Raw genomic sequence first — 26324 nt, 5'->3', positions numbered from 1 at the left:
GTGCAGTAAGAGATGACTGAAAATTTGCTATCAAGTTAGCAGACCATTGACCACTGTATCAGATTTCATAATATTCATCCATTAGCAGTGAATTGTCTATTGATTGAGTGGTACACAAAAGCACTAAATACTGCACGTATAACTTATAGGCATATATATGCAGTATTTGCTAGGAGTGAACTACTACTCATTACACAAGGTATACTGTTGGTAATTACCCCTTTTTTATCAGTAATTAAAAAAACATGTATGTGTGTCCTTGGTTTGTGTGTGAGCACAGTGAATCATAGGGGCTAGTATTTAAAATGGAAATTTTCTTTTTAGGATTACCCAAAGGCAAATACTACTAAAAAAGAGTACATTTTTATGACAATTGGTTTATTTAGATGAAGCAGTGTTTTACATATGCACTGTTTCATGCAATATATTTTCATAGAGTATGTATTGTTAGGAGTATAGTTTTCCTGTCCACTGCTGTCCGCTGTGTCAGGCTGTCTAATCACAACGTTCTTTACCCCCACCATTACTCACTTCTGTGTAGTTCCATAAACCCTAGCGAGTTTGAGGCCTAGGCTGACAGCAGTTAAAGATTGGTCAGCTGAGTTGCCAGGTAATTTGTGCACAATATATGATCTCCTACAATATAAGACTTGGAAATTACAGATGGTGCTCAGATAGTATGTCCTATACCATGTACTTACTGGTAGGTCTTATTTTCAATGTACCATCTCCTATCATGAATTTGTTGGCTGCAGTTGTATTTGCTTTCATGCTGCTCTGTGATATGTGCATTTGTCCTTTTAACTTTATAGTGCATCACTTTTCATCAATGTGCTCTTATTTTTGTAAGTATGCATACAGTACGTATACAGTGGTGAGTTATATCCTTACATTGTGGAGCTGTTGGGATCTTTGGCTAAAGCCACGAGCTGCCTTGCACCTACAATGTTGTTGTATTCCTAGACCCCTACTTGAAAAAAAAATATACCATGCAAACACACTTTATCATTTAATAACAGTTATGGTTTGTTGGTAGATTTAACATATCTTGCATACTTCAGCGCTGCGGAATATGTTGGTGCTTTATAAATAAATGATAATAATAATATTTCTAAATTTCTTGTTTTCATAGGAAAATAGCTTCTTGAAGATGCGCTTCACGGCCCTACAAAAGGACTCCTTAAATGCTTCTCATCCTATATCTACAGATATTCAATCTCCAGAGCAGATTGAGGAAATGTTTGATGATTTGTCTTATATAAAGGTACAGAGCTGCAACATCTCTTTAGTTTTCTTATTTATAAAATATTTTATAGTGCTGCAGTGACAATCTAATTGAGCTGTTTGTAAACAATAATGGATTCGGTGCGATTTACTAGTTACCAGCCTAAGATCTACTGGTGGACCACTCACTCACTGAAAAATTTACCATGGCATAGGTGTGTTGTAGTAGCCTCATGCTTTTTCTGCTTTTATATGATGGAGAGCTTTTAGTATTTTCTCTAGTATTATTGTGACACTGACACATGCAATAGATTTGTGTAGCCTTTACTGGCCTGACCTTGGCTGCACTGCATTAAATGAAGTTCTACAAGAAGTCCTACTTTTGTTTTAGGGGTAGGCTACCGGAAACCTGGGAAGAAAAGGAACGCTTTTTGAGAAAGATTCTTATGAGGGGGCATGGGGGCTTGACTGTGACCCCTCATAAAAAGAGACAGATTGCAGAGACTGGGCGAATAAAGAATAACTTGATATTTTGAGGACTAGTACAGAATTTTTAATTGATTATTATTAATTTAAGCTTATATTGTAATTGCATTTTCCTATATTGAATTTGCAAGTTTTCTGACCCCCCCCCCCTCCCAATCAGAATGCCTGATTCAAGAGAATGGGCAGTTTTATGGAATTCTAGAGAAATGTGGTTCATATAGGGGGAACAGTTGGGCCTGGGTCAATTCAAGTGTTTTACAGTGCATATGTTCTGTACTTTTGCTATCTTATGATGGGTAGCTCGGTTTCTTTTGCACTACTATGGCCTGGCAATCAGTGAGTTGTTCAGGTAGAAACTTTTTGTCTATTTCTGATTGTGTTTTCCTCCACCAACCTGTTTCTGTAATACACATCATAGTAATGCACATGAGACCATAGATATCAATTAGATTCACTATGACAACTGTCCTATTCCTTATTGATATGATATTAGACATTTTATTAGACATTTTTGCTTGTTTTTTATTGCAGCATTCCTTGGCTGGGCATGGGTTTTCCTAATTTTTTTATATGTTGCTCCTGAAAGGACTAGATGGGATTCTCGTTCTAGTTTATTCAAACATGTGCCCTGGTGGAGTTGAGCATTGAGGAAGGTGTGCCTGTAGAGTGTACACAAACATGCTACAGTCAATGTTACAATGATATTTTTATCCTCTCCTTTCTTTAATTTACAATATTTCAGAGGGCATCTTCGAACAGAAGGCATTTACTAGTTAGTCTTTTCTCCTCTTGGGTGTGGTGTGACATTTCCCAGCAGGAATTCTCCATTGGAAACTGTACTGCACTCACAATGGATTTGGCAGTCAGCAGGGAAGCTGAGCAAGAACAAACATAATAAAGTCCAGCACTCCTATTTACTTGTGGAAAAATCATTTTCCTAGACACATTGCTCAGTAACCTAAGGGTCTCAAAAACAATATCCCTTTCATATTTACATAGCAACCAAATTTTGAGGTTGAGGAAAGACACATGTTCCCCAATTGCAACCCGTGGCTCCTAAAACTCCTGCTAGAAGAATCAGTCTTTTCTTGGAACTCTTGGTGAGGGTAGGAAGATTTGTTTTTCATAGTGGTTTTCAAAGTGGCAATCCATAAACCGTAATAAAGGAGGATCCCTAATTGGGATTTTGCACTGTAGAGAAAACATATGAAAACATGAATATATAAAGGGGGCTAATGATTCTTCTGTGGAAATGTCAGTCCCTTCAGATGACCAATTTCGGCACATCTTCCTTCAAAGAGATTGGGATGGAAGTAGGCACGCAACATATACACATTTTGTTTGTTTTTGGCTAAATCAATTTTAAAAATTTGGTTCATTGCAAAACAGAATCCAAGCCCTGAATAGCATAATAAAACATCTGTGAATAAAAATGTCACATTCAGTTGTCCAGAGATTGTAAATTACATGACTTTTAGGGTAAGGGTACATAAGGGGGGATTATTCACCCCCAATCATGTGCCCCTACTCTAAATCCTGCAGAAAGTGCTGGGACTTTTAACTCACAATGCCACAAAAAAAACTAAGCACCTCAGGGTGGCATTAACTAAGCCACCTTAGGGTGACACTGAACCATGTAATGCCCCTGATTGGCAACACTGATACCTTAAGAACTTAAGAAAAGTCTTAGCTTTCTTGCCAACCTCTGCATGGAGTTATTAAACCCTTGTAGCACTGACCAGGAATAGGAAAAAGCAGAACTGATGCATACATGATTATACATGGCTTGTCTGCTGTGGCCAATGTTTTCTTAATAAGGCATGATGCGACCTTACCATATTAAAAAAACGTGCAGAGCAACTAAGTGCGTATTCTCTAAATAAAGTTTTTAGCTGTTCAGTTCACGGAGCACAGTAAAAAAAATGTTTTCAATTTATTTAGTTAGCCAAAAATGTAATCTATAAAGGCTGGAGTGATTTAGATGTCTAACGTAATAGCCAGAACACTACTTCCTCATTTGCAGTCTTACCTGTTACTAGACAGTAACCAATCAGTGGCTTGAGGGGGCCATATAGGACATAACTGTTTGCTTTTAAGTCTGACCTGTGTGCTCAGGATCAAAAGCAAAGTAACTGAACAATGAAGTCCCATGTAGCCCTTAAAGGAACAGTAACACCAAAAAATGAAAGTGTATAAACGTAACTAAAATATAATGTGCTGCTGCCCTGCACTGGTAAAAGTTGTGTGTTTACTTCAGAAAGTCTACTATAATTTATATAAATAAGCTGCTATGTAGCCATGGGGGCAGCCATTCAAAGGAGAAAAGGCACAGGCACATAGCAGATAACAGATAAAACACTATTGTATTCTACAGAACGTATCTGTTATCTGCTATGTAACCTGTGCCTTTTCTCCTTTTTTCCAGCTTGAATGGCTGCCCCCGGGGCTACACAGCAGCTTATTATATAAATTATAGTAGTGTTACTGTAGCAAACACACCAGTTTTACCAGTGCAGGGCAACAGTGCATTATATTTTTATTACTTTAAAGCTCTTTCATTTTTTGGTGTTACTGTTCCTTTAAGTTACTGACTGACTAAGAGGTTAGAGTGCTGAAAGCAGGAAGTTGTGTTGTGGCTATTATGTTAAACTTCCACCCACTCCAGCCTTTATAGATTACATTTTTAGCTAATAAACTATTTTAGAAACAGTTTTTATTTTGCACGGCCTACTTACCCAGTTTTATTTACTGAACTGTTCCTTTAAATCAGATGCTATGCAGAGGCCAATGAATTTGGGGGTCGAGATGGCAGAGGTTGATGAATTAAGCAAAAGGGAGCAGAAGCACAGTAGCTGGCCAGGGAAACAGCTGGAGAAAAAAGTCAAAAGGTGCAGCCAAGTGTAGGGTCGGAGATCAGGAGCAGTAGCATGAGAAGTTGAGTTGGGGGCTTGAGAAATAACCTGTATATGTGAAGGTTAGTAGAATAAGAGATGAAAGAGTTTAGTGGTAGTAAAATTTAATGGATAAGCAAATACATTTGCAGACCAACTCATCTGTGTGGTATTAGAGCATACTAAGTATTTAGTATTCCTAGTATATTTTCCCCTAAAGTTAAAAAGTTAGTGAGATGTTACCTGCTGGAGGAAACTTTGTGTGACTTCAGGAAAACTGACGCGATGCGTAGGCCTTTCCTCCAGCTACAATTTTATAGTTATTGTTACTTTGTATTACTTATATTTATTTTCAGAACCTCCATTCATATTCCAGTTTCTTATTCAAACCACTGCCTGGTTGCTAGGGTAAAGCGGACCCTAGCAAACAGGCAACTGCTAATGTTCCAAACTTGAGAGACGAACTGGAAATAGCCTAAGAATAGCCCTCTCCACAACATACTAAAAGTTAACACCTTTAGAGCTGCTGGTCAGATTCCCATGAAACTCTAATGCCTGTAACTTTGGGATTGGCAGGGAATAGTCCACATTTATAAGAGAAATTGTAAAAGACCGCAAATTATATGCAAATCAATGGCTCCAGTGTATTCTCAAGGGCTTCATAGATCCTCTCCAGTATGAATTCCTCTTTCTTCTCTTCGTGGCACAGTCTGTTAGAATATTATTTGGCCGTGTAATTGCTTGGTATATACACTGGCTTTAGCCAGAATCATAATTTACATTCTCTGCTAGAACACGCTGCTAGGACATGCATACCAAACCTAACATCTGCTTTCATTTGTCCTAGGGCGCGTCCATTTTATTAATGCTTCAAGCATTCCTGTCAGAGGATGTGTTCCATCACTGCATCATGGAGTATTTGCAAGCCCATCAGTATGGATCTACAACCAGTGATAGTTTATGGGACAGCATGAATGTGGTATGAGCTGCTTTTTATTTTTTTACCTCATATGTAAAATTGTCATGTGGAGAATAGATTAAAAGCCTTATGTGTGAGAGAGAATTCTCCCGGTTGCACCAACACCTGCTCAGCACCCATCACTTGAAATCCAAAGAAAAGCTAAACTTCTGCATCTTATATTAATACAGAAACTGTACTGAAATGTAGATTTTCTATTAATGCTTGTAAAGTTTTGCTGTGTCAAGTGAAGCCATATGTTGATAAAATGCCTAGGAATTTTCTTTTCTAATCTGTTGCTTTTTACCTGTTTTAGCTAATCTTGTGAATTATACAGAAAGGAAACTTGCTTTTATGAGTTCCCTGTAGGTGGAGCTGCTTTCCACATTAACAGCTACACAAAAGTAATCCTATGTAGCAACTGGGGGAACAATAAAGAAGAGAGATGACAGGGCTACATACAGAAAAGTGCTTAGCAGTAGTCTTAATACATATGCAAGGTACATAGCTTTAAAGTGAACCCAGTAGGAGGCCTCAAGTTTATATTGGGCATGGAGGTCTGCCACATGGTGGAAATAGTGTACTTGTGCCTAATGAAATTGGACACGTTTGAATGGATTAGGTGCAGACATAGTATCTTTCCTGCACCTGCATATTTACTGAATTCACCATGCTCCCGACCATTGTATTGACAGGCATCCCACTGGGCACCTCGCTCAAGGGCCGCCTAAATACAGTGCACTTTTTATGCTTAAAAGTGCACTGTATTTAGTTAAAATATGATGTTAAAATCATATTGAACAAACCGTACCATGAGTGTTCACATTCTCTCCTCTGATAATAAGGAATGCATACTAATCCATTCCCACATAGTACAGGAGCAATTAGTATGGCAGTGCCCACACATATAAATGAACACAAATATGCAGATAACTTTGACTTCCTGTGCTACCTTGCTGTGTTGGGATCCAAGATTCAATTTCATCTGTAACCAGTTTGTATGTCCTAGCACACTCCAAAAATATACAGGCAGATGAGTTGGTCCTTCATACATCTGAACACAGTCTGTTTATACGGTAGGGCAGGGACAGATGGGAATGTGATAGGGACCTTAGATTGTAAACTCTACTCAGACAGGGACTTATGGGAATGTGATAGGGACCTTAGATTGTAAGCTCCACTCAGGCAGAGTCTGATGTCAATGATATCAGTAGTACGTATGTTGGTGCTATATTAATAAAGGATAATATATTCAAGTTTAGTTTTTCTCTTCCAGCTTGAAAGCCTTTAGTTGCTGCTGAATAAAATAAAGTCCAAGTATTATAAATGAGCCAGCAACTGTTGTGATATAAGGCTTTGTTTGTAGGTAACTAGAAGTAAAAATATAAATGGAAATGTAGAAGTCTTGGAAACAATGTGGGAGAATTGCTCTGTGTCTGTTCCATCCAAAATCTCAGTAGAGACCATATCCACCTTTTCTTTTCATTTAATTAAGTTTACGTCTCCTTTTATTTCTAATGGTTGTGATCTCGGCAAGTAATGTTAGTCAGGAAATAAGCTTATTGAAACAAGTTCATTCAGAGTTTACTGTTATTTTTAATACATTTAAAGCAATATATCCTCCATCTCTGAAAATGAATAACATTTATTGCTCTAGGGTCCCCTATTTTGTGGAAATTTCATTTTTATTTTGAGTGCAGCTGGACAGATGTGTTGCCAGATCAGGATACTATTAGCTCTTCTTTATGGTGCTTTCATTCTAATCATTTCATTAACAAGGGGAGTAGAGCCATGCATAGTATTAGCAGAAACCCCAATATCCGTGCGCATTTAGTCATGTATATTAGCGAGGGATGAAGAAAATTAGGGTAAGTGTAAGAAAAATAGAAGGAATAAGAAGCTGAGAATAATGAAAATGTAGAGTATAACCGAGAGAGGGGGTGAGACCATTGACCCTCGCATACATTGACCCTCGCATAAGTTAAGAGAGAGGTTCTCAAGTAGTATTGTAGTTTATACTATATGTGTAAAAATATACCCCCATTTGCAAATAAAAGGAAACCTTGTTGGGTCTTAACTTACCATTTAATGTTATTTACTATAAAGCAGGGGCTCACAGCTTAGGTGTATAATCATTGCTGGGTTTTTCTTTATTGTTTTACTGGTCATTGATTAAGTGTTGCAGCCTAAAATATTATGGAAACTTTAGCCTAAAACTAGGTCTTCCATTTTATTGTCTGTTATTTGTATAGCTCTGACATGTTTTCGCAGTGCTTTACATAGATTGTACTTCATTCAGTACTTACTTAGCCCCAGTGGAGTTTACAACCTAAGGAGGACCATGGAAGATCACAAAATGCTAGGCTTAAATAAACTCTGGACTTCTGTCACCTGTCAAACCAGAATATAAAGCATGATGAACTATTAAAATCTACTTACTGTAGAAATTATTATATTGGGGAAAAATTGTTCTAGAGCCCCCCACCCCCAACTTGGTCATAGACAGAAGTTCCTCCCTGGGTTTTTGTTTTACAGCATGTTTTATTCTACCAGCAAATCTAGATCTCCTGCCCTTATATGCATGCTTAACTGTGATGGTACAATTAGAGCTAAGAGGACATTTTGGATGAAAATAGATCTTTAGGAACCTTTAGGGCAGGGGTGTCAAACTCAATCACATAAGGGGATCGAAATCTAAAACACAGGCTAAGTCGCGGGCCAAATTTTTTATTAATATACTTAGTAAGATACTAAGGGGTATATTTATCACAATGTGTAAAAAGTGGAGTAAGACATTACTGGTGATGTTGCTCATAGCAGCCAATAGATGCTTTGCTACTGTTAAAATCCAATACTGATTGGTTGCCTTGGGCAACATTACTTGTAATGCTTCACTCCACTTTTTACACAGCATGATAAATATGCCCCTTAGTCTTAGTTACTATGTGAGGAAAATGGAAATTGATCAGGCTGGATGGTCAGACACACTCACCAAGGGCCACATAAAACAGCCAGGTGGGACGGATTTGGCCCCCCGGGCCTTGTGTTTGACATATATGTTTTAGGGACATAATGTCTCTATCCATCAGGTCATTAAAATATTTCATACCCAATTAAGAAGTCAGGTGAACAAAGTGGCTTTTGAAATATGACATTTGTTCCAAAAGTTGCATAAATATTTTTTTATATTATTTTGGGAGGAGGGGAAAATTAACATTTTCTAAATTGGTAAATGGTTCCATTTGTGTAATAAGTGATCTGTTCTGTGTGCACAGTAGTTTTCTAGCAATTGCTTTTCCTTTATTTTTATCTGCACATATTTGCAGGCTTTCTTCCTATTCCAGCTATCTGAAGGCTGTTAGTGGTGTTTGTTCTAGACTAACAAACAATATTGTAATGTTCTTCTAAACTCACTTTCATTTTCTAGGTCACCAACAAAAATCCAAATGTGAAAAACATGATGAAGACATGGACTCAGAAAGCTGGTTATCCTCTAGTGACAGCTCTGAGGAAAGGTGAAGAGATCACGGTTCAGCAGGAGCGGTTTCTTCGTACCCCTAGTCCAGACCATGCTACAAATGCCAGGTGTGCTTTTCTGTTAGAAGGCAAAATACATCATAGAATAATTAATATGTGTGAGGCTGGTACTGCTTAAACAACTATGTACAAAATATATTGCAGTCAGCAGGGATCCCAAATCATTAACAAGCAGAAAATACCCTTGGCTTATGCCCTTTTTAAATTATATAGCCAGGGAGTTATCCATTTATTTTTAATCAGACTTGTTAAAATGTAATAAAGGTACTGTGTAGACCATAAAAGCAGTCTTTTGGACTTTTGAACATTTTTGTAGTAAAATATTGTAGAATAAAAGTGTTTTTGTAGTTAAATGTCTCTAGGTAAGGACTGCGTGGTAAGTGAATATAGGCCAAAGGGGCAGCATCTAGCTTTCATGGACAACAGCACACTTTCCCTGTTTAGTGTAGAGAGCACAATTACACACACTATCATAGGGCTATCATACTCCTCTCACCCCAGTTTGATCGCAGTAAGTGGGAAGGGGGCAGCAACAGGTCTGCTACCTTGGGCAGAAGCAGGACCCGGAGCTCTCCTGCTTCCCCATCTTCATATTCATTTACCATTAATGTATGTAATGCTTTAAATGTTGCTGAAGAATTGCCTTTGTAAAAGCAATTTAATTTACTCCAAACTCCCAGACTTTGGCCAAATATAAACAAATGTGCATTTCTAAACTGGCCATTTTGCTTGCATTGTGGGGAATGCCTGCATCTGCAAGGGCAAACCTTCTAAATCTAATAGAGCTTTGAAAAGTGATTACTTCCAGGAGACCAAAATATGAAAATAAATCATTAGGGGCCTGAAGGCAAAAAGCTTGTTTTGTTTATCCAGAAAAACAGCAGGCAAGCTTTAGCCAAACCAAGCGTACTAGCTGGAAGCTCTGATCTTTTTGCTAACTTAGCTAATGTTTAGTAAGCAGAAAGCTACATAAATTAGAGGATTTCCTTTTTTGCTGCACTTTTCTTTTGTTTTGTTATTGTTATTGCATGGAATTTATTTTGCCTATGAGTTCATGTAACCTTTTCATCTGCCTTTTCACTTTTTTTCTACCACAACTAGAGAGTACATTTCAGTTTTGGTTAAATAGGCATTGTGCTGCCAAGAATTCTAAATAATGCTCATATTATAGGACACCAGTGACAGATGAATACAGTGTCTTTCCTTGGTTTATTTTCCCTGGCAGCTCAGACCCCTTTGAGTGAGAAAGCAGTATATTAGTCTGTGTATGAGCCCAAAACCTATAGATCTGTTCAGAACCTACAGTAGATGTGGAGGACAATCATTTGTGTTTAGCTATGCTGCAAGGCTACATGCAGTGTACATGAGTATATACAAGCCTTTTCATGTATGATGTATTTAATATTTTGTAGTTCAGAACAATTTACAAAATTGTTAATATTGAGTTACACCTTCTGTATTTTAATTGTTATTCCTTTTTTATTTAGTACTGTGTGGCATATTCCACTGACTTACGTAACCAGAAAGTGTAGTGGTATTGAACCTCAGTGTGACAACATCTATCTCCTGAAAGAGGTTACAGGTAAGACACAATACAGTACAATATACAATATTATATACAATATCTGCAGGACTGTACTGATGCTGTTGTAGGGGAGAGCCATACTTACTTTAAACGTGTTGGTTGCACAGTATGGCTTTCTTTCGTATACAGAGGTGAGGCCAAGCAAAACTGCACAAGAATGGCTTAAAAATAACAGGGACCTGGAATGGCCAAGTCAAAGTCCATTTGTGTCTTTTTCCCTCTTGCTGTGGGTTTCTGTGCTTTACTGTTCATATTTATGAGTAATGGAAGGCACCAAGGTATCCTCACATGGGTGGGCTTTTTCCTTTTGACTCATGGGAACAGTGCTCATGTATGGACAGAAGTGCACTCTTGCTGCTGTACCTCTGCCTGAAGGCAGAGTAAATGCCCCCTCAGGTCTGAGTTCAATAGAGAATTTGGGGTTGGACTTGAAAAACGCTGTTCCCTCACGATCCAGGCAACCTGACAGATATACCTGTAGATAGATTTGGCAACGAGGAATGGGGGAAAATCACAATGTCCACATGTGCAAAGCAGACAGAGACCCCCTATCCACACAGGCTCAAATATGAAATTGCTGCCAAAGTAGCTACTACTAAATACTGATCTTAAGGGGGTGTCTATTTATGTAATCAGTTATTTAGTGGGGGGTTTTTTCATTTTTCATTTTTTCATTGTAACATGATGTAATTTTTTTTTGCAGAGATCTGTTTTCATTTTGAAGGATTCTATTTCTGTTGATCAGTGTTACAAAGACAAAATGTTATTTTGTGTTCTATTACAATAAAATAGATATCCCTAGATAGGGAGGTAGGTAGGTGGGGGTGGTAAATACATACCTTGGCCATTCTTCAGACAAGTTACTCTGAGTGAAACAAACTGTATTTTTCTTTTGTTTCTTTTAGGCAGAATAAATGTGTCAAGTGAGTTCCCATGGGTGAAGTTCAATGTCAACATGACTGGATACTATATAGTTGACTATGGTGCTGACGGCTGGGATGCCCTCATAAAGCAGCTTCTCAGGGATCACACAGTGCTACATTCCAGTGACCGAGCCAATCTGATCCATGACATATTCATGCTTGCAGGGTAAAGGGCTATGTTGTGTTCTCTTGTTTTGTTCTTTGTTCCCATGCCTTGTGGTGTCTATGTAAGGCTGTATGGCCTTTATCAAATCTCTTCCTTTTATTATCACCATATGATAAGAAATGAATTACTTCTTGTTAATGTAATTTTTAATGCAACAAATTCTCTTTTTGCTTTTCTGTATTTGCCAGCAAATATTTTGCTTTGCTCTTTGGAATGTTCTTGTGTGTATTTTATGTTGGACAGGAAATATTAATTGACCTTAAACTTGCTCTGAATGTTTCTACAAAGTGCTTGATTTATTAGTGTTCTAAGTGAACAACCCTCAGCACATCTCTGGTTACCTTTGGATTGCTGCAGTAAACTAAGGATTCCCAAACCTGTGTCTCACAAATACAGGGAAAAGCACTGTAGTATAACCATGTCTTGAACACTGTTGAGTGATACACCGCAGGAGTAAACCTCACATGTTTGATCAGTGCCTCCTAATGAAAATTAAGGTTTTGAGGAGAACAATATATGACTAGCAATAGGGTTTTTCAGTTCATTTTGGAAATTAAGGGAAGGGATAAGAAGGATTATGGGATCCTGCACCAATTTTGAGGATTGAGATCAGAAGAAGACGAGCGTGTGCTAACCACAGAACCGATATATGCACAATAGGGAGTATTGGGTTGTGATACACGTAAAAAGTCACATAGGTACCTATCTGACTTTATATGGTTATCGCTTCCCAATTTTCCCCATTGTGCACACATTCATTTTGTACTGCTGCCTAGGCAGCAAGTGTTGGGCAATATTGGGGCTTGGATTTGGGAACAAGACAAGGAGGGCCGCAGACTGCCTCTGGAACCATTTTAAAGACACCTTGACTAGGTCTTAAATCTTCTGTCTATAGTTAAAGGGGAACAGTACTAAGCAACTTTCCATTATGCATTAATTAAACATTTTCACCAAGTTAATGGCTCCAGTTCCCACAATGCCTTGCATTAGGAAGCTGGCTTCTGCTACGTTGTTTCAATAGTCAGATCCAGGAGTGAATAGAAACTGATCAATAAATACTGCTTCCAGTTGCAATTTACAAATGCCATTGAAAACTTTTACAGACTTTTTAAATGATTGTATATATAGTTATGTATGTGTTGATATAGATTGGTAAGTATAGGTTGTGTGTGCTGGGTTTACTTGGAAGGGTTGAACTTGATGGACTCTGCATCTGTACTTTCTACTCGTCTTTTTGAGTGCCGCCTCTGTGTGATAGACTTATTGTTTTGTTTTTTTCCACAGTGTGGGGAAGGTCCCTCTGGCAAAGGCTTTTGAACTGCTTGGGTACCTTGCAAATGAAACAAACAGTGCCCCCATCACCCAAGCTTTGAACCAGTTTTACCATATTCATGGTATCTTATTAAAACGTGGTTTGGATGAGCTGTCTGACAAAGTTATGGTTTGTATATAATATTCTGTTATTCATTCCTATAATAGCCTATACCAGTATGGTCTTTAATTGCTCTGTGGTAGCATGTCAGTCTATGCACATAGCTCAGTTGCATAATCGGATTCTGAGATGCAGCCTTCATAAGCTGTGACACTATGAAGTCACACTAGCTTTCCTCCTGTAGCTTCTTAAAAGTTCATGGCCGTAGACCTGCAAGCAGGGCTATTGTTTAGCACCCAGAAAGCCTTGCAGCTTCAGGTCATGTGAGTCATGGTAATTGCCACCAACAAGAGACAAGGGACTAATTCCCAAGGTTTCTTTTAAGCAAAATTATCCCCTACACACTTTGTCTAATTTCAACACTTTAAAATTACTCCAGTATATTCCCATGCATACACATATATTTTGAAGAGATTGTTTAACAAATATATGGCCGCCAAAATGTTATGGCATCATATCAATAACACGATTATCTCCCACATTGGCTGCATTACTTGTGTGAGTTTATCCTCCACCATGGTATAATTAGAAATGTTATTATGGCATCTATGAATCTTCAAAACTCAGCTTTTACTGGCAGGGGGTGTCCTGACAATAAGCTGTGAAAGGTGGAAACCTTTCAGAAATTCAAGAATTATTTGAGAATAGTACTTGCAATTACAGTTTAATCAATTATATCATGATCTATGTAAATATTGACAGTGTACATACAGTGGATATAAAAAGTCTACACACCCCTGTTAAAATGTCAGGTTCCTGTGCTGTACAACAATGAGACAAAGATAAATCATTTCAGAACTTTTTCCACCTTTAATGTGACCTATAAACTGTACCACACAAACTGAAATCTTTTAGGTGGAGGGAAGAAAACCAAAAAAACTAAAATAATGTCGTTGCATAAGTGTGCACACCCTCTTCTAACTGGGGATGTATCTGTGTTCAGAATTAAGCAATCACATTCAAAATCATGTTAAATAGGAGTCAGCATACACCTGCCATCATTTAAAGTGCCTCTGATTAACCCCAAATAAAGTTCAGCTGCTCTAGTTGGTCTTTTTTAGTCGCATCCCTCAGCAAAAGCCATGGTCCACAGAGAGTTCCAAAGCATCAGAGGGATCTCATTGTTAAAAGATATCAGTCAGGAGAAGGTACAGAAGAATTTCCACGGCATTAGGTATACCACGGAACACAGTGAAGTCATCATCAAGTGTAGAAAATATGGCACAACAGTGACATTACCGAGAACTGGACGTCCCTCCAAAATTGATGAAAAGACAAGAAGAAAACTGGTCAGGGAGGCTACCAAGAGGCCTACAGCAACATTATAGGAGCTGCAGGAATATCTGGCAAGTACTGGCTGTGTGGTATATGTGACAACAATCTCCCGTATTCTTTATATGTCTGGGCTATGGGGTAGAGTGGCAAGGGGAAAGCCTTTTCAGTCAATATTAGCACAAAACCTTCAGGCTTCTGCTAGAAAGCTGAACATGAGGAGGAACTTCATCTTTCAGCATGACAATGACCATACATGCAAATCAACAAAGGAATGGCTTCACCGGAAGAAGATTAAAGTTTTGGAATGGCCCAGCCAGACCCCAGACCTGAATCTGACTGAAAATCTGTGGGGTGATCTGAAGAGGGCTGTGCACAGGAGATGCCCTCACAATCTGACAGATTTGGAGTGTTTCTGCAAAGAAGAGTGGGCAAATCTTGCAAAGTCAAAATGTTCTGTAATAAAATCAAAAGGTGCTTCAACAAAGTATTGGTTTAAGGGTGTGCACACTTATGCAACCACATTATTTTAGTTTTTTTGGTTTTCTTCCCTCCACCTAAAAGATTTCAGTTTGTTTTTCAATTGAGTGGTACAGTTTATAGGTCACATTAAAGGTGGAAAAAGTTCTGAAATGATTTATTTTTGTCTCATTTTTACCAGGGGAACCTGACATATTTTACCAGGGGTGTGTAGACTTTTTATATCCACTGTACATATGTCTCCAAGTGGTAGAAAGAGCTGCAGATATATGGCATCTATAAGCCTTAGTGTAACATCAATTTCATTTTAGGAACGTGGTTTAAAACTACTCTCTAATCTTATCAACCAAACATGGGAAGATGAAGGAACACTGGCTGAACGAGAATTGAGATCCTCTCTCTTGGATTTTGCCTGTTCAAGTGGCCTTCAAAGTTGTGTAGATAAAGCAATGGAGCTATTTAATATTTGGCGTCTTAATAACACAAGGTAAGACACAGCATTAAATTGGAGTTGATCACCAGTACCGGCAGTTGTGCCTACTTGGATCAAGAAAGCATAACTTTTCTATTACAGGGCTGCTGTGTCTGCTGTGTCTGCATGTAGAATTAATATTAGCAGCTGCATCATGAAGTGTTCTTCAGTTGGTGGAGACCGGCATCAGCAGGAAAATTAGCTCTGTTAATAAGGGTTCCCAAGACCATTCCAATATTCATCCAAGTAAAAATGGCAGACCACTTCAGTATAAAGGAAGAGGTCACCTTATCTAAAATCAGAATATACAAAAAAAAGAAATTGGACTTTGCCCTAGTGCTTTGAAGTACTTCGTTTTTTTTATTCACATCTGTAATATGCTGCTGAGTTACCTAGAAGCTAAAGTGTGTGTTTTGTTTCCTTAGAATTCCCACCGATGTTATGAAGGTTGTGTTTAAGGTTGGAGCAAAAACTGCAGAAGGCTGGGCCTTTCTCTGGGATAAATATACAACTTCCCTCTATGAGACAGAAAAGAGGAAAATTCTTGAAGCTCTTGCAAGTACAGATAATGGCCGAAAATTACAGTGGTATGTGGATTAGTAACCAAACCATTAGTAGTGGTTTTACTTGGGCATGTACAAGTAAAACACAAGGTTATCTAGGACAAGAAATATAGTGTGGCATGCTGAAAAAAATGTAACTGTAGTTATTATATAAAATAACAAATTGAATAGAATTATAAATCTCAGTGGGCTAAATTGATAGTTGTTTGTATATTTAGCCTTTCTTGGGCTGCATGCTGTACTTCAGCAATATTGGTACCTCAGCAATGATTATGTGCATAACCTGTGCATCTGCCATCTTTCTTTACTTGCAGTATATCCCATGTTCACTGCATTGTTATTGGAATACTAAAGAATATTTACAGTTAGACCTAGAACTCTAACAATCCAGTGTGCTGATTACACTTGTATCCTTGCCAATATTTTAAAACAAAAATCTGGCTTATATTATGCCATATTCCAATCTCTCCAGATCAAGCGGGTGTAATTTTGTGGTGAGAGTGATAGATGGAGTGTGAGGGGGTTTCTGCTTAACTGGGAGAGAATTAGGGATGCACCAAATCCAGGATGCAGTTCAGGATTCGCCCAAGATTCAGCCTTTTTTCAGTACGATTTGGATTCGGCCAAATCCATGCCTCTGGGCGAACCAAATTCACTTTGTGACTTTTTGTCACATAAACAAGCTCATGTCCTAATCTTCATACAAATTCGGTTTGGTATTCAGTTGAATCTTTCACAAAGGAATCAGGGTTCACCAGATCCTAAAATAGTGGATTCGGTGCATCCCTAGAGAGAATGCAGAGCCAGAGTGAGAATGCAGCCTTAGCAGAAGGGAAAGGGAATAGTGGAGTAGGGATGCAGGGTTATAGGGGGACAAGAAGGGGATGAAGGAGGATTGCACACTGAGGATGAGGGGGTATTAGCTAGGAGATTACATTAAAGGTTGGTACTTGGTTGATGGTTGGTGATGTATACTGTATTTTAACCTTGGGTATACTGACTGTTGTACTTTTCCTACAAGTTGTTTTGCTTATTTTATTGTGCTATATATCCCATCTATACATTATTGTAATGATGTCATACTTCATAGAAGTAAGCCGTATCTTCTATATCTTATAATCTTATAAAACGAAAATATAAAAAAATAAAATACGTGGGTTATGTGGTTAAATCAATTCTTCTTGTGCCCTTAAAAAAATGGTTTCGAATCTATAAATAGTGGCTAATTGTATAACCTCACAATGTTCCTATCAGGTTGATGCAAGAGAGTCTTGATGGGGGCTTGATAAGATCTCAGGAGCTGCCTGCTGTTTTAGGATTCATTTCTAAAGGTTCACCTGGGTATTTGCTGGCCTGGGAATTTGCCAAGCAGAACTGGGATTTGATAACTCAGAAGTAAGTATCCCTGTTAATAATATGGCTGCAGATCTCATTTTAAAAGTCCCCCCTCCCATATAACCCAAAAGAGAAATACTGTCATGTTTAAAGCCTCATTGTTTGGCTTAATTGGATTGGTGAGGTTTGGGAAGACATCTTCTTCCTCGTTTTTGTCAGTGGCTGCTTTTAAGCAAAGTCTATGAAATGTGCTATCAGTTGCATATTGCTAGCAGGGCTGTGGAGTCGGAGGCAATTTTGGGTACCTGGAGTCGGAGGCAATTTTGGGTACCTGGAGTCGGAGTCGGCAAAAAATGAACCGACTCCAACTCCGACTCCTACTAAATTTAAATGGGAATAAAAAAAAATAAAAAAATAAAGCAAGTTTAAATGTCCCAATTCACAAACAGTCTTTATTAATTACTTCTCTGCTATAAGAATAAAGCCCAATGCACGCAGTGCATAAACGAACACGTTGAGTGACCATGAAGCATGCTTTTCATTGACTGTATGCTTCACTAAATACATTAGCATATTAAAAACAGAGGAGTCGGAAGTATCAGAAACTGAGGAGTCGGAGAATTTATCTACCGACTCCACAGCCCTGATTGCTAGTCCTATTATTACATTTCTGGCAATTTGGAAATGGAAAAATTGTGCATATAACTGTATTAATTATAGTTGTGGTAGGGATATTTCAGATTTGGTGGGCAGCACATGCCCTACATAACCATGTAAGTGAGAACTGCTAAAATGTTTTTAAATGCGCATAAAGTGCCTGTTGTAAAAGTGAAAATAAAGTTCAGTTTATGGAGGATTGTGGTTAAAAGGAGTGGATCCTTTAAACACATCTGCTTAACTTCTGTTTTACACAGTCATCCAGGATTAAACAGAAGATAGAATAATAAAATGAAATGTGATTATCTAGGGAAAAGTATGGTTGTGTCTTTTGTTGTGGGTTTTTTTGTTTTTTCTTTTGTCTCCCATTCATTTGGCTCTGTACCAGAGGAACAATCCATTCCCTGTTTGGCATTTAAACCATACATGCCAGTGCACCAGCTGTAAGTATGCATGTGCTGTGCCACCAGGGGATTCCATAGCACTTTTTCCTTATATTTTACCATTGAACTATCTTGATAATATGTTTTAAGGAGATAGACAACGTTGAAATTGTGGCTGTTAAAAATTGCACTACTTTTAGTGCTACAGTCCCTAGAATTTCTCGACCCAAGCGCTATAAAATGTGTTTTTTATGGGGGCACAAAGGGGCCTGACTTCCTCCAAAGGTAGGAAAGTTTGATATCAGGCACTGGGGACCTCATGGCCTCAGTTTGCTTTAAATTCACTATTACTCTTTTAGAAAAATATGCATTAATGGACATTCTGTTTTAGGTTCATGCCTGGATCTTTTCCTATACAGAGTATCGTTTCCACGACTACCTACCACTTTTCCACTGATACCCATTTAAATGAGGTTAGTAACAAAATGATAGTTGACAAAGAGTGGTTCAAACATGGTCTTGTTTGCTTCAATCCCACCAAAAAGCGGTCTTCAGGTTTAGCATCCTTGGCTTCAAGCGCACAGCACAATAAACCTGGTGCTCTCCTCAGATTCAGTGAGGGTGGAGTAAAGGCTGCACATTTGAAAGGCCATATCACAGATGTTTCAGGCTATTTTAGAATAATTTGTTGCAACAGGAACATGTAACTGTACTCATTTGTATAAAAAATACATCCTATAGGTAACATTTGCTCCATCTCCAAGTCTGTTTTCACTATTTTACTTTTTCCTTGACAATGAGAACAGAGTGCCCAAAACATTCCCTTTTTTTGGTCTTAACTGGATCCCATTACTGGTAACTTCTAGTACTTCTCGATTGTACTATATTTATCCTATCTCCAAATTATTTCACAATGACATCAGTCCCTGCCCCAGTGTCAGTTACACACACGCACAGAGCCTCTTAATTGATGATCATAGTTTCTTTATTGATTATGACTTTTAGCAGTAATTATTGGCACAAAGCTAAAAAAAAGTGCTTTCCTATTTCAGGTTATTGCATTTTTTAATTCAACCAAGGGGAAGAGCCGAGAAATGTGGTGCGTCAAAGAGGCCGTGGAGACAATCAAGTTTAACATCGAATGGATGAAAAACAACCTTGATAGCCTTAAGACCTGGTTGCAGTCCTCACACTAGAATTTCCATGTTCCAGAGAACTTCTTACGTTGAACTGTTGCTCTGTTTCTTTTGCAGAAGCGAGGGTGGAAATTGCAACACTGTTTGCACTATTTGAGTGTTTTTGACAGCTCAGGGCGAAAAACAAAAAAAAATTCCTCTTTTTTTTTTTTTGTGTGCGAATGCTGAGGAGCGAGAGTGTATTTATTACAAAGTGTGGTAATCACCACATTATTGCCATAAAGCTGTAGAGCGATCCAAACTCCCTCTGTATTACACTTTGTTAAAAAAACACTGTATTCCAGTTGCTTGTTAAACATTGGACTATACAGAGCTCAAGCTGGCAGCTCGCCTACCTGCTGCCTCTTATAGAAAAATGGATGCTACTCACTGACTGTAAATAGGCTTTGCAGCCACCTCTCTTATGGAAGAAACATGGACATGGTGCCATTCTTCAGTGAAGAGTCCAGTGAGCTACTAATCTAATTGTCTGTTTAAAGCGGCATCTGTCTCTCCATTGGCGAACATGGGCATTACACTCTTTGAGGTAAATAGTCTGGCGCTTACACCAGATTCACTGACCATTTCTGGGATTTCTCATACTGAAAAGTCCAGCACTTATGAGTGCCAAAAAGCCCAAAGCATGTCACATGGGATTTCCTCCAACTTTACTTCCCTTAAATATATTCTGCTTAGACCTCCTTTTCCTTAAGTGATGTACCTGGTGTCTAATGACCTACATCTCCTTTAGAGCAACAGGTATAGGGATACTGTCACTTTCTTCTTTACTGTGGTATCTTACAATGAGTGTTGCTTTTTCAGTTGGGGGCACATCTATGACTGACCTGTTTGATTATGAAAAGGAATATTTGGGGTGAAAAAGTACAATTCAATTTTAGAGCTTTGGATGCATAGGTTTTTAAGATCACTGATAAAATGTTGCTCTAATAACTGCTATGTCTTGAAAGATGTTAATATGGATGTAAACTTTTGATGCAGACTCACTTCCATGCTTGCACAAAATCTCTTGTATAAATTATAATATAAAGTTTTTTTGTATAATGTTTTATTTGGTTGTGGTGCTTTTTGCTTTCAAAGTCAAGGTATAACGATGTGGAGTAGATAACATCCACACAGAAGTACAAGACTCTTCTTACATTTTAGGGACTGGTTGTTAGTACAGTAAAAATCATATTCTGTGACAGATTTTATTCTAATGAGGTGACATTGAGCACGGTAGCTTCTTTCCCCTATCCCTCTATCAGAAATCATGGAAGCGAAAAAAAAAGTGCTTACTCTGAATCCCAATGAATTATGTCATAATATTTATGGTGTTATTTTATTTGTAAATTACACTGTTTATATAGCAAATAATTCACTCTACCATTTAAAATTTTATTATTGAACTAACAAAAGTATTTTTTTTAGCTGTAATATTGGTGTGTAGGAGCCATCTCAGTGCATTGTGCCTGAGTCTGAGCTTTCAGAAGGAGCCAGCACTACACATTAGAACTGCTTTCAGATAACCTATTGTTTCTCCTACTCCAATGTATCTGGAGGAGTCCCAAACCGGACTTGGATTTCTTTCTATTGAGTGCTATTCTGATATCTACTGGGAGCTGTTATCTTGCTGCCTTCCCATTATTCTGCTGATTGGGTGGTGGGAGGTGATATCACTCCAACTTGCAGCTCAGCATTAAAGTGTGACTGAAGTTTATCAGGGCATGGGTCACATGGCTGTGGCACACTGGGAAATTATGAATATGGCTAGCCTCATGTGAAATTTCAAAGTTAAATATAAAAAAATCTGTTTGCACTTTTGAAAAATGGATTTCAATGCCGAATTCTGCTGGAGAAGCCCTATTATCTGATATGTTTGACAAAGAACATGGGCTTTGCCCCCCAAGTGGGCCAGCCCCAAAGTTTAGTAACCACTGCCCTACCTGATGCAGATGACCATAGTAGCCATATATCCAGGTTGCTTGAAATTTCCAAGAGAAAATTGAGTACAACTATGGAATGGTTACCAGCAAATTACTGATAGTAGCAATTTTTATCTAGAGCTTATAACAAATATTTGAATACATTTTCAAAGGAAAGGCAAGGGCACATGGAGCAGTTCTATGTAACATTTTTAAAAACATGGATTTCAGCGTACATTAAAGCGGACCTGTCACCTTAAGAAATAATTTCACATTGTTTTCTATTGTGTTTGGCAAACAAAATAAACTTTACTTACACTATATAAATTATTTTAATCTTATTTTCTTCAGCCTTTGAATTCACAATTGCAGCAAGCAGGCAGGGGCCATTTTGTGGACATTGTTATCAAAGCAGGCATTGCATCCTGCCAATATCTTGTTTCTGTGCCAGTATGGGGGGGACCTGATACCCATGTCCATGCACTGGTTACACAGTTACATGGTGAGGAGGGAGGGGGGATGTGAGGAGTGCAGTGACATCTAAGAAGTTCTGAATTGAAAGTTAAAGTAACTGTCTGCCCCACCCCTATGCCTAAGGCATAGAGGCGGGGCAGGCATTATATGATTGACAGCTGGGATTTTAAAATGCTTTTATAATGGGTATGGATGTGGTAATAAAAAAATTATTTTGGGTTTCATGTTTAATTTGAAAAGGACTTTTATTATACAGCTTTTTATGTCTGGGTGACGGGTCCACTTTAACATAATATGCAGCCCTATAGGAAATGATGGGATACACAGTATTGTAATCCCAAGGTGCACTTACAAGCAGAGATCCACCAGGCTACACCATTGTGTGTGTTCTTGTGCCAAAACGCCAATATGCCTACAAAACTCCATTCCATGGAGCAATATGGGATCCGCATGGTAGCCTATATACTAAGCTGAAGTACGCTGTACGCTGAGTATTTACAGAATGGCAGCAAAACTCTTGCAAGGTTGCTAGTGCCTGAACCTATTAGCGGTGTAACTTTCGTGTTGTAATTAATTACATTGCTTAATGATGCTTGGTGACCTTACATTTGCCTGAGAATCGCCCATCATCAGCCATGTGTGGTTTTATTAGCATATTTACGCTCAAATCTGTGTTTTTAAAATGCAGTGTAAAAACATCCCGTGTGCCCTTGCCCATAACACAGCTGCGGAACTATTGCACAACTTTCATATCTGTTTATTATATTGCAGACATGCAGTTGGAGTATCATGGAGTATCTCACAATTCAGTCGCTGGCGACTGTCCATGAGATTCAGATTGACACTAAACACAGTTCTGTACAGCCACTTTTTCATTTATTTATTTATTTTTTTGTGCAAATGACACTAAAGCATGTAAGAAAATAAATCCTGAGCAGGATGTTTATTCTTCCCAGTGGGATATGGCTAAAAATAGGGACCCAGAGGGTAGAGAGCAGCTGAGATTCACTAGATTCAGGGATATATAAAGCAAGCAAGCTCTAATATCTTGCTATTATTCATCTCAAATGATGTATTTGGGGGCTTTGCAATGTATTTTTCTCCATCATCCTCAGTAATGGATTTCTAATTTTATGTTGCATCTAAATACCATCTAGCAGCCACAGATCAGTCTGCTGGAATCAAAATCTTAATCCAAACCATCTGAACTGATTCATTTATCATAGCTATAGTATTTATATTAATCCTTGTATTGTCATGTCAGGGCAATAGAATGTACGTAAACTGGCACGAATTATATGTATATTATAAATCTGCAGTGCACTCATAAAAGGTTTGTCACTGCTGATACAGAACTGCCTTCTCAGGTTTTTATGGTTTTAACTGAAAACTTCACAATGAGAAGGTAGGAATAAATTGTATGGTTTTACCCAAATGTCTTCCAGGACGGGGCTGCAAATGATACCTGTGCAGGTTCCTTAATACAGGTAGGAACTGACCTTTGACACGCTCCCAATTGCATGTTTCATAGTCTCACATGGTGCTTTGCAGCCATCTTGTTATGAATATTAAAAATAATACAGTTATCCGTAAATACAAGAGGAAGGAGTAATGCAGCTCTAGAACTTGATGGATACAATAGAGATAGGAGAGTAACAAGAACCATAGGCCGGTAAGAATGAGATGTTGTGGTATACACGTATCTGATACTCTTGGAAATCTAGTAGGAAAGTGCAATGGTTTTATATAAGTTAAAAGGTCCCAAATATTGTAAGACGAAGGTGGTCTTTTATTCAATGTCTGGATTATTTAATCTCTACTAATGAAAAGAAACATTCAAAGAAGGAAGTTTTTTGGTAATTAATACCATTAAAATTAAAAGAATGTTTCAAGCACTCAGACAGAGCAGGTTACAGATAGCAGGTCTGGGCTATAGCCATGTTCACAGGTATCCATGGGACATTATAGCTGGTGTGGCTGCTATTGCTCATGGCCTTAGGTCCGAGCGTACTGTTGAGGGACAGAAGTCTGATCAGAAACTTGTAGATTGTCAGCCTGAAATGACCAACGGATTTCACTAAACCAATGGATCCCTTTCTCTGTTTTTGCATTGCCTGGGTTCTCCTCTGATTACCAGATGTCAAGGGAACTTTCAGATGGATTTATTATCTGCCTAAACTGCTTTAAATTAAACAGGATTGCTAACTGATACCAGATGAATTTCTGAATTCAATTTGCGATTTTGGCTGAAGCTTCTATAACAATTATCTTTAAATGTGGTGTTACCACCAATTTGAACATGCAATAGCGTATCCGCAGCCAAGGAAAACCTTAACCATCTGATTTGTTCCCTTCATTAAGGCAGTAATAGCTGCAATCGCTTTTTATGTCTGATAACTTTGTTAGTTAATGTCTCTCTACAGCTTGCTATATGTTTTGCAGGAATAAATAAATGTATGACTAAATACTCGCAAAAACCACTTAATCTGCCCTATTAAGAGTCTCTATAAGATGCCCCTCATAGAACTACATTTCCTCATGTATGTAACAATCCCAAGGGAAAGTTACTGCTTCTTTTAGTAAATCTTTTATATCCAGACCTAAAGTGATTGAAGAAGAATTAGACATACACACACTGATCATATCTAACCTGTCAATATTGGATACTTTTCAAGTATTCACGACAGGGCAAAAATGTGCAAAATGCATTAATATTAATGGATGTTTTTTTAATGCACAACTTTTTTTTGCAGCTATTGGAGTCTATGGGCGTTTTCATGGTGAAACCTGGTAAAAAATGTTGCTCATCGCCACAAGTCACTATATCTCCCTATGTTTCAGACCCCAACAATTGTCCGAGGAATTAGTGTACAGCACAGCCTACTGCAATAAAGAAGAGTTACGTGACTAAAACTAAAAGTCACATAAAGATTTTAAACTAAAAAACTTTAAAATCAAATCGTGTTCAGGGATAGGACCTGTTATCCAGAATGTTCGGGACTGAAGGTATTCCGGATAAGGGGTCTTTCCATAATTTGGATCTCCATACCTTAAGTCTGCTAAAAAATCAATAAAACATTAATTAACCCTAATAGGATTGTTTTGCCTCCAATAAGGATTATTTATACCTTAGTTGGGATCAATTACAAGATGCTGTTTTATTACTACAGAGAAAAAGGAAATCAGTTTTAAAATTCTGAATTATTTGATTAAAATGGAGTCTGTGGGCGATGGGCTTTCTGTAGTTCGGAGCTTTCTGGATAACGGATCCCATTCCTGTACAATGAATTTAAAAGGGAAAGTGTTGTAAGAGTACCTGGGGAAGAGTAACCAGCCCAATCAGTTACCTGCAAATGAAAAACACAGAAATTGGACATTTGCACTTTACATTTACTCATTACAGATATTGCTTTATCTCTTCTGCAGGCACCACAACTTATCAGCCATGTCCTGTGTAAAACTGGCAGTACATCTATTTCCTAGCAGATAAGACTTTGTTTATCAGTTTCATTCATACACTGTGTAGCTGTTTGTTCCTAGGCTTGCACTTTTCAAACTGGGTGTCCGGAAACTCTTGTCCTGCACCATCTCCAGCCTCCTGTTCTTTTACAGATGTTCAATTTGCTATACTCAACTAATGATTCTTCCAGTGCAATACGTACAAAACTTTATTTGTGACTAAAACGCTAAAAGATTTTTAGCGTTCTAATTTGGTGCAAAATGTGAATCGAGCAATCAAAAGTGCTTATACATCAGCCCAATGCAGTGTATCACACCCACACGATGTGTCCAAAGTAAAAGCTCACCAGATTTGATTGAAATAAGAGCATGTAGAGAAATCAATTCGGCTATTGCAGTGTATCCTTAGTCCTCAGAGTATATGGAATGAAGAGGAATCGAAAATATTATAAAATTGTTTAATATGTAAAATAAAGCCCCTGCACAATGCAGGCTACTTACAGTGTGAAGCAGTATATCAGACACAACAAAATGCACAACGCGTTTCGCGTGCTCACGGCACGCTTCCTCAGGAGCCAATAAGCCCACCATCAATCGCCCCTGGCTATTTATACCCTTCCCCCTCCCTTTTTTTTTTTTTTTTTTTTAAATCTTTACGAAAACGTACATAATAATTAAACCTCACTCAGTGGGGATTGGTTAATTATGTACTAAAAGGGACTAAGGTGCAGTAACCCATAGCAGCCAATAAGATGTTGGCTTTTACACAGGTGACCAGTCAATGCTACCTGCTGATTGGTTGCTATGGGTAACTGCACCTGTGCAAATGTAATGCCACTCTATGTCACTCTAAACCCCAATATGTATTTCACCTAGCAGAGTACTGCACAGATTAAAGTAATACAGACTGTATTAAAAGGAACTAGAAAG

At 38.2% G+C, this 26324-nt stretch overlaps 1 protein-coding gene across 1 annotated transcript in view; it reads left to right on the top strand.

Annotated features, from left to right (window-relative positions):
- lnpep (leucyl/cystinyl aminopeptidase) overlaps positions 1-20608 on the top strand; it is a 44706-nt gene extending 24098 nt beyond the window's left edge. Inside the window, exons 8-18 of the mRNA XM_002933428.5 lie at positions 1133-1264; positions 5449-5580; positions 8987-9144; positions 10584-10678; positions 11587-11770; positions 13055-13211; positions 15266-15441; positions 15852-16013; positions 17244-17384; positions 18756-18837; positions 19417-20608. Coding sequence (XP_002933474.1) covers positions 1133-1264; positions 5449-5580; positions 8987-9144; positions 10584-10678; positions 11587-11770; positions 13055-13211; positions 15266-15441; positions 15852-16013; positions 17244-17384; positions 18756-18837; positions 19417-19560 — 1563 coding nt within the window. The 3' untranslated portion in view covers positions 19561-20608. The remainder of the gene's footprint in view (positions 1-1132; positions 1265-5448; positions 5581-8986; positions 9145-10583; positions 10679-11586; positions 11771-13054; positions 13212-15265; positions 15442-15851; positions 16014-17243; positions 17385-18755; positions 18838-19416) is intronic.
- Positions 20609-26324: the final 5716 nt, after the last annotated feature.

Source organism: Xenopus tropicalis, chromosome 1 (genome assembly GCF_000004195.4).
Source record: "Xenopus tropicalis strain Nigerian chromosome 1, UCB_Xtro_10.0, whole genome shotgun sequence".
In the NCBI taxonomy this organism is placed as follows: Eukaryota; Metazoa; Chordata; class Amphibia; order Anura; family Pipidae; genus Xenopus; species Xenopus tropicalis.
This window is presented reverse-complemented; position numbering and strand designations above follow the sequence as displayed.